Source organism: Poecilia latipinna, unplaced genomic scaffold (genome assembly GCF_001443285.1).
Source record: "Poecilia latipinna isolate Pla-1442-1.1 unplaced genomic scaffold, P_latipinna-1.0 Scaffold323, whole genome shotgun sequence".
In the NCBI taxonomy this organism is placed as follows: domain Eukaryota; kingdom Metazoa; phylum Chordata; class Actinopteri; order Cyprinodontiformes; family Poeciliidae; genus Poecilia; species Poecilia latipinna.
Window position 1 is genome coordinate 320,195 of NW_015112939.1, and position 9,829 is coordinate 330,023.

General features: G+C 38.0%; 1 protein-coding gene across 1 annotated transcript in view; it reads left to right on the forward strand.

The window, feature by feature from the left end:
* LOC106949082 (steroid hormone receptor ERR2-like) overlaps positions 1–9,829 on the forward strand; it is a 42,819-nt gene that overhangs the window by 3,764 nt on the left and 29,226 nt on the right. The window contains exon 2 of the mRNA XM_015035100.1: positions 8,935–9,350. Within this exon, the coding sequence (XP_014890586.1) occupies positions 8,935–9,350 (416 nt within the window). The remainder of the gene's footprint in view (positions 1–8,934; positions 9,351–9,829) is intronic.

Here is a 9,829-nt window from a genome sequence, read left to right on the forward strand (position 1 = left end):
GAGGACAGGGTGACTCTACTGCGCTCACCGTGTGTGGACAAAAATGATCTGAACGCTTCCTGCTGCCATCAATCGGCATTTAATTTTCATGAATTCAGAAAAGAAAAGGCCAGAATTTAAATAATAATAATAATAATAATAATAATAATAATAAAAATCCTTTTAATCTTTGTGCTGTATTTTCTTCACAGCCAGCTTGTTTATTAATGGCTCAACATGCGGCTACAGCCAAGCTCTATTGGTTCACAGTGATGGTATGAGAGGCAAAATAACTTCATTACATGTCATGACCCACCCCTGATATAGATATATCCTTTAGGCAGCTTGTCAAGGACTCTGAATTCATGAGGATGTAGATGGATGCCGCCACCTCTTTTTTGTTTTTACGCATTTTTTATTTATTTTTTATTTTTTTGCAATGACTCCCCAGTGCAAACCTGAACAATATTGCTCAGAGAGGACTTCTTAGAAGGAGTTTGTTTTATTGATCAAATGAAATTAGCACACAGACACAGAGAAGAGATGAAGCAGTTTGTCTAATCATGAAGCGCAACTCAGGCGAGATGTTTAATTTAATGGGCCTCATTGTAGCTTTGTGAGGTCTCACATTGTGAACTTAATTCCTCTTCACCACCTTCATTTGCATTGTGTCAATTGACCGGAGCGCTTACCGTATGAGCTCGAGTCACGCTTGAAATTCAGCCCATGCCCTAATACCATTAGGCAAATGCAAAGTTGTGTCATTTACACATTTGAGAAGAAGAAGAAGAAGAAAAAGAAGAAGGGAAAAAGGGGAAAGCTGGAAGGGAAGGAGGGGTGAGAGAAAAGCCAATTTGTGCCAAACAAGACTCGGTTGTGATTATCAGTGGATGTTATTACTGTGGAGAAGCAGACGTTTGAAGGTTATGTTTCTGGGCAGTAATTGAAATGCAAAATAACATTAGGATCGATGGCCATCTCTGTTTATTTATGAAATCAATATCGTAACTGTCCCACATGAGTCCTCCTCTGATTCCCAATGACGGCTTAAGTCTCTGGTCGTTTATTCCCCCTTGCCCCCCCTCCCTCCACCGCCACCCCTGCAACCTCTGTCTTCTGTCTCTTTTTAAAAGGCAGTTAGGGGTGTGTTTGACTTTGCAGAGAGAGCAATTTCCTCGAGGTGGTTGGATGTGTATGTAGATGGGGGGTTGATACTCCAGGTAAGGAGACATCATCCATGTGGGAAATCTATGCAATCTCTCCTCGTGGCTGTGACATTGAGGAGGCCATATGCTGGAAGTTCTGTGCACTACGTGTTCGTGCATGTGAGTGTTTGCGTTGGGGACGCAGAAAATTAAACAAAGTACACTAATGCGGTATAAACCTACCGCTGGGACTTAGGAACTTGGAAGGAAAATAGTAACTTTGAAAGTGAGAGAATTAGACCGAAACTTAAAGGTCCTTTTTTTTTTTTCTTTTATTCTAGCAAGTCAATCTGTGCAGCTCCATGTTGTGACAGGTTTCTACCCAGGGCAGCATAGCCCTGGGGGCGTGAAGGTGCACATGGCAAAACAAATGGATACAATGTGGCAACTGTGCCTCAAACAAATATTCAACAGCTTAGTTACAAGTCCAGACAATAAGAATAGCCCATTCCCATGTTGTATACAAGAATTGTATGGAAATACACTCTGCAGGTGACTAATGTTTTAATGAATTTTGAAGTGTATTGGTGTTTTTTAAGTATTTATCTAGATCAAATTAACATTTAAAATTTAGATCTTAACAGTATTTGTTTGTAATTAATTGGTCCAAGATCACTTTTCCTTTAATCTCCAGGTCAAATCGTGAAAATAAAATTCCTACTCATTGCCTGTATGAAAACTAAAAACTTCCACTATTTTTACTCTATAAATGCATCAAACATGCACTTTACAACAATTCTTTAGACTTCAACAAAACTCACATGATGATTAGATTAGATTGATGCATATTTCAGGAGTCATTTTGTAATTCTCTTATTTTCTGTTGAATTTAAAACTCTTTCCTCTCTGTTATTTATATTAGCCCTTAGGAAAAGAAGACTGAAATTCTCTATTAGCAGAAAAATATTATCTTTCTCTGATTTCAGTCCCTAATGTTTCTAATAAAGCATGTTTGCTGTTTTATGCTTTTCTTGCTGTCAGGGTGTGTGTTGTGTTTGATTGTTTGTAGAGCGACAGGAAAAAAGAAAAAAGAGTTTGCCCAGGTGGGCTGTTAATGGAAGAATCATCATGATTATAGCTTAAATGAGGTTTCCATTGCTGTCTGGTAAAGAAGAGAGTGAGAATTGTATTGTTAATTAGGGGGGGAAAAATCAGAGTGAAAAAGTAAGGAAAGTAGTTCTTGTAAAATTGGTACAAATAAATGTGCTTTAAATAAATCTGTATTTTTCCTTCTGATATATGAAGACTTGATGGACGTATTCAGAAATTTTCCAACAAATAGAAGTGAAAATATTAGTGAACAGAACAATAATAAATAACACCTTCAAATTTACCAACTCTCCATGCACTTCCAGGTGTAAATACAATACACTACGAAGATCCAGGGATGTATTTTCCTTATAAATAAATATTTGCCTTTTGTTTTGTTCAAAAGTGCAAAAACATGAAACAATTTTAGCTCCCCAAAAATGTCAGAATGAGAGATTCAGCACCTTCATTTTCCCGACAGGAAAACTTTTCTTGGCGTAAAGTTGTGCTGGAAAAAAGACTCGCGTCAAAGTAGCAAGCAAATATTTTCCCTCTGAAAGCATAAAAATAGACACTGAGGAGCAGAGCTTAAATAAAGAAAGGTGCTCATTCAGTACAGCCTTTAACACAGTCACTGTAAATAAATAGTACAGGGTTTAAGATGAAAAAAAAAAAACATAAAATAACTTCTCAACAGCTTAAAGTAATGAAAATCATAAACAACAGACTCCACGAAGGTCTCCTGCATTAAACGAAAATGAAAAATTCAGAAAAATATGCTAAAATTTTCAAAAAATCTTACAAAGTTACACTTTCTTTTTATAGTAATGTTAAATTTAAATACAATTAAATGTAGTATGCATAACCTAAGTTTAGGAAACCACATCCATCCACAGCTTTGCCTCCCGGCTGCTGCAACACACTCATTGTGAAACTCCAATACAAGCAAAACTCTGCAGCAAGAATCCTGATGAGAGTGAAAACACAAAAGCATCAAACCATTTTGTCACTTCCTTCACTGGCTTACTGTCTCCGATTTGATACAAGCTCTCATTCTCAAGTTCAAATATGGAGACACACAGAGTCTCCATATTTGCTAAAACCATTTCTTTTTAGCAGAACATTTGGTTTTTCAATTATTAGGTGTACGGTTAAACCCCCCAAAAATAAAAATAAAATAAAAAATCCTACCTCTGGCAGATTTAGGTTGAAAGTTTCTGCTTTATTTACCAACATGTCTTTTTCTAACTGAAAATAACGTAAACGTTTTGGTGTGGCCCAGTCATCTGTGGAGGAAGCTAAAAATTCAACCATAAATGTCACAAAAACGTATGCCTGGTCAAAAAAATGCAATAAAAGCAGGTCAGCAATTATATAAAAGGTTTGATGGCTCATCAAAAAATGTCCAACTATCTTTTGACATGCCGCTATATGGTATGATGTAAATGAAACAGATTTTTTTAAATATATTTCTTTTACATTACTTTATTATATTTAGAGAAAGGTTTATCTCATTTCCTTCAGAGAGAAACTTATTGATTAGATGAACATAATTGTAAATGTAAAACTGCAAGGGGTGTGAATACTTTGAGCTAAATTGTAATTCTGATTCCGTTTTTCTGACTGATCTTGGCGTCTTATGGATATAATTCTGTGCTTCTTATCAATAACTATAAATTTGATCCTTTCACTTTAGCTAAATGGTTTATTCTGTAATAGTCCAAGCTCATACCTATGTAATTTATATTATAAATAAAATTGTGTTTTATTCGATGATATCTTTTTCCTCTGTTAAAGGAGATTTAGACTGTTTGGTAAAGACAAGAAAATATTTTCTCTCCCATTCATGACCTTTTTACTTTTATGTGTGAGCGCCTATATGTATTTTTTTGATGACCTTGATTTATGATGCGAATACCCGCATCACCCCTTGTGTGTTGTTGCTCCTGCTTAACTCCCCGGACGACATGCACAGCCACCCTTCCCGCCTTTCGCCACGCGTGACCATTCATTTCCCGGACACACTGATACCATGGACTAACGGCGTAATCTATGTGTTTTGTGGTTCGGGCCACTCAGTTTAAAGCTGATAGAGTTTGCCCCAAACAAGGACGGCCTATCATGGAAAGATTAATGAACTAATTTCATGCATGGCTCCTTGCTTCTGTCCTTCTGTGTTCTTCCATGTTTGGCTGTATGTTCTGCACAGAGATTTACGCTGCACTGCTTGCAACAAGCTTAACCCCAAGTTTAACACTCATGCGTTCCCTTGGTGAGGAAATGTAAGATTAGGATACCTACAATAAAGGCATGCTGAGGATTCTTTCAAACATGCATGTTTTGGTTCTGGATGTAAATTTATTATCGACAGTTGCAGAATTAGATTGGGTTATAATTGACATATGCAAACATTAGAGTTTTTTGTAAAGTGCTCCGCCGAGGCATTTTCAGGCTGGATAAAGAAATCACAGCTGACTCGTGTTGCTAACTTTAAGCCGTCTGGACGGCTCAGTGGTTTTCTGTAAGTAGTGAAGTCTCATTCTTGCCGTGTGATGGACAGACGGAAACCCGTGTCTGCTGCGTCCACAGTGGGACCGTCTCACAGCAGCAGAACAGAGAAGGCAGGTGACCTTCACGTCTGTCTGATGAGTCCTGCTTGTCTGCTCTGTTTGTACCATTTTTCTGCGCAGCGGAGCACACACTAACCTATTAGATATTAGGTGCAAGGCGTTTGAGATAGTGTGTGTGTGTTTTGCCAAGGGACACAACGAGGAGGGTCAGCCTACACTTTAAGAACTCCATGTCTCTTTATAATAAGGGGAAGAAAACCAAATTATGAAACTACGTACCTATTTCTGTCTGTGCGAATCGGTGGTTTGTGCCATTATTTCATTTGGACAGATCTGAAAGGACCCATTAGAAATTTCCATTAAACGTAACAAAAAACATCTCCCCAGCGTTGCTGTGTGCTAAGTGTGGAATGAACTACTTTTTACCAACGCCACAATGTACTATTCCATAGGGATTCCCCCCCATATCTAGCTGTGATGATGTATTAACTGTTACCACGCCGCTTTCTGCACCTCCCTCTGACGGAAAAAAAATCTGCCCTCCAAACTGACTGTAAGCACATGCTGATTTTCAACAAGATTTAACACGAGCGCTGTGAATTTTTTATAAACCACAATGGCCTCATGTTGAAGACGAAATGTTGTATCGCTCCATCTCGCACTATGTTAACAGTCCTGACTAATTAAAAATGCATAAGGAACGTCTGGGATCCGTAAGAGGGGGGGTTATTTTCTCATGCCTCATCTTAAACAGGAAGGAAGCGGAGGAATCAATAGATCCGATCCGGGCTTGAGGGGAGGGAGGCTATCTTCATCCCTCTTTCCATCCTCTGTGCGTTAGCACTTAAGAGAAGTTCTATGCTGTCAGAGCCCGAAGACTTAGTGACTTAATGCAAAGAGGAAAAGGACATCCCTTACCATTAGCACCAGATCTAAAACAGGGGGCAACCCTCAAGAGCACTTAGGAAAAATAAAAAAAGAGAAACCAAAAGAATATACCTTGCCTTAGCCAAATGAGAGTTTTTGTAAGGATGAAGGAAAATACGCAACTGCTGAATGTTGCAATTATGATATTGGTGGCGATCAGTTGTTGATTAAGCAGGATGTGGGAGCATTGCCTAGAGTCTGTTTGGTCCCTCTATATTGTCTTACATGTAAATTGCAGAAGGCGGCCAGACATTGGCATCAAGATTTTTAAGACTTGTCCACGTTTAAATGACCAAAATGATTTATGCAACGGTCCTTTCTAAGCAGCTTTTAAGAAACAGCAACATTTCTAAAAGTGCATTGCTCTTTAAAGAAGGACCCTGATATTCTTGAAGTCTGAGCCACATTTTCATCAGTCTTGTCAAATAAATCTTTGTCAGGTGTTACGATCAAGGACAGGGAAAGTTTACTCAAACGTCCAAATATACAATATAATTCAAAAACCCTATAACAATCTGTTAAGTGTTGCATCCAGTAAACATTTTGCCATCACAATTCTAGGACTCAACTATATTGAAGTGATCACTGTGATTTGGTATACTGTCCAGCTGACATTTTTAATGTGGCAATAAAAACATGGACAGAGTCAAACTCCAGCTCAGGCCTAATTTTATAACCGAATATTCTGTACACATACACTGACAGACTTTGTCATTTTAAATTAAAATTACAATTTCTTTTTTAATTTCTTTATTGATGTAAACTTTAAGTATTAGTCATAGTTATGTTTATTATTTTTACACAATTCATTTTCATCTCTTTGAGTTTCTTTTAAATAACTGAGTCCATAATGTGATTGAAAAAAAATAAATCAGGCCAAAATAGCATTAACTTTAGATTGCTGCAGGTCAGTTACAGTTTAAATGCTAAATACAAAACACTCAAAATTTTGATGATAAGTATGATTACAACAGCTTAAATAAACTGCACTGACTCCAGAAGTTCCAGTAAATAAAATTATTTTAGCAGTTGAACTATAACTAGTTGTTCTGCCACAGTCACATTCAAATCTTCCATAGTTTCTTCTTACCTTATTAAAAATATTTTTTAACTGTAAATTAATTTCGCTGATGCAGAAATTAAGTTCATGTTTATTCACCTTTGAGGTGACCTGAAGCTGTGATCGCAAGAAATGGTGTGAATGCTTCACTGCAGTAATATTCTCAAACAGAATTAAAATTGCTTTTGATTCCAAGGTTAATCAGTTAAATATGTTCAATCAAGAATAGCACATGAAACAATGTTACATGGTAAAACAATGCATCTGTTGTTTTATGCAAATTACAACAAAATAGAACTACAGAAGTCCACACGTGCAAATTCAGAGTAACTATAACGAATAACCAATGACAGGAGATGCATGTTAAAAATATCCAGTCACAGCAAAGTGGGTTGGTTCACAGATTTGTTTTTGCTTCAGCCAGTTGCAGTTTAAAACAATCCATTGATTTTTATGGCTCAAAACCTGTGTTACATGTCCCAAAGGTGCATTAGCCGTGATAAGCAGAAATTGCAGAAACTGCAGCATGTCCGCTTCTGCTTACAATCAGTTCATAACTCATGATCATCTGCTGTTGTTACTTTGACCAGAGTGTGTACCCTCTCGTAGAGAAAGAGGAAGTCTGCACTTCATTTAATCGATTTAATTCATCCTTCCAATAGGTCGAATTTATTTCTAAATGCATTTGAATGTAACGCTATGGCAATTAAGCTCAGATCTCAACTTCTCATGTGCGTTTGCGAATTAATGCCAATCATTTTTGTCGTAAACTGAGAGAGAGAATGGACACAAAATGTTGAGAACATTTCACTCGTATGAAATGTTTAGCATCCTTCCACCACAAAACTTCATCTATAACTCAGGGTAAGTCTCCCTTCCTGCCAGGGGAGTTTAGGGGGTACACGCAGGTACTATGGTCAGCTCTGGTGACCAAAATGCCTCTGGTTCCCGCAGAGGAAATGACGTAGCTAAAGGGTCTCCTCTTAAAGGTTCCTGCAGTGAACACACACCTTTACCTTACTAAATAGGTTAAAAAGCACAGAAAATTTAACTTTTTCATCTTAATGGTGATTTTGGCTCTGGAGTGGTTAACTCAATATGTCATTGATGTCAGATCTTATTCAAGTATTGAAAGCATTGTTTTAAAGCCAAGTCTTGTTTATTCTATATTTTCATGCAGAGAAAAAGCTGGTAATGAATAAAATAGCTCGAATATTTGAGTTTTAAGTTCCTAAATAAACTAAAATAATATATTTTCTTTCACAGAAAAAAATATAGCTGTCCCCAAAGAGTTGTTTTATGTCCTGAGCCTTGTTTTGTCAAAACAATAACAGACAAAATCCTTGAGTAGAATAACAATGGATTGGATAATATAAATGCCTGCCAAAAAATTAAGAAGAGTAAAAAGCCATAAATGAGCAGTCAAATAAATTTAGGACGTAGCTACGTAATTTAGGACATAGGTTGAAACATCTTGACATATTTAAGGGCTTTTAAGGCTTAAATATATCATTTAACATTTTAAATTAAGACTTTCAGGAACCCTGAATAAGATGAAAAACAAAAATGTTTTCCCAGGTCAGTGCTTCCAACCGAGGCAGCAGTAATCTGGCACCATCATCCGCTGGCAAAATAACCAGGACTATTGATTTGGTCATCTATTACCCACAATCCCCCAAATGCTGAGTGTAACACCTCTCTGTCCATTAACAGCCTTCTAAGCTTTCATTCATTCGTTCATTCATTCATTTGCTTCTGGCAGACGGCCAGTTGTAGGCATTGTTTTCAAGATGTATGGAGCATCTGTTGACATGGTCGTTAGTTACTATTTTGCCTGAGAGGAATGGGCTCTGTCGGTGTTCTGCTTGGCATTCCAGCACATTAATGGTTGTGTAACGTAATCTATCAAACTCAGATGAACCAGCTGATGAATTTCTCACAGAATGATGGACTGATGATGGTTAAAAGCCAGGGAGAGATTTTTTTTTTTCTACTGCAGTTTAGTGATACACATCGTATATCTCTTCAGAAAAGATCACATTGGTATTTATACATAACCTTAAAAAAGTAGTTGTTTTATTCTAAGACTATTTGAGCAGAAAATTACCTGATAAATCAAACTGTATGTACCCATACAAGTGTCACCCTCTATGTGTTTCTCCAGGTTGCTGACCAGAATGCCCACTGACGACCGACATCTACCCTCCAGCTGTGGTTCCTACGTCAAAACTGAGCCCTCCAGTCCGTCCTCCTCACTCGTAGACACCGGCAGCCATCACAGTCCCAGCGGCAACTCAGACGCCAGTGGCGGCTACATTAACGGCAGTGGCGGGCGCTCCCACATCTTAGACTCGCCTCCAATGTTCAACCCGGGCATGCTTGGTGGCGGCAGTGCGTGCTTACGCCGTTATGAGGAGTGCTCCGGCAGCATGGCGGACGACTCGCCAATTAAGTGCGAGTACATGCTCAATGCCATTCCCAAGAGGCTTTGCCTGGTGTGTGGCGACATTGCCTCAGGGTACCACTACGGCGTCGCCTCTTGTGAGGCCTGCAAAGCCTTTTTTAAAAGGACGATACAAGGTATTTTTCAAAGTCTCTTTGTGGTTTTACAGACTCCTGTGAGTTGCAGCTTTAGAGTGAAAAAATATTTTTCTCCTATTGACGCCTCGCTGGGCAGTAACACATTTCCAAGCAAAGCATAAGCAACTGGACAAACCTTGAAAATGGGAAAGATATGCGCAACAGATGTTGTCTCAAGGTATTTCTCAAATGCAATCCAAGAGATGTAGTCAATTTTATTTAATTACATACATTCCCGATCGATCTTAGTATAAAACTACGATGTGGGGTAAATTTCTGTTACCATAAAATAGGAAGTCGTGGGTGGAGAACACTGATGGGGAATAGCGTAGCTGTCCACACATTCATTCAACCTTCATGTTAACCGAACAGAAACCGTCTCGGGCCCTCCTAAAAAAAAAAAAAAAAAAAAAAAACAAGAAAAAAAAAGAAAACACCTCCTTTTAAAGGCAAACCCAATTTTTTTTTTTAAAAAAAAC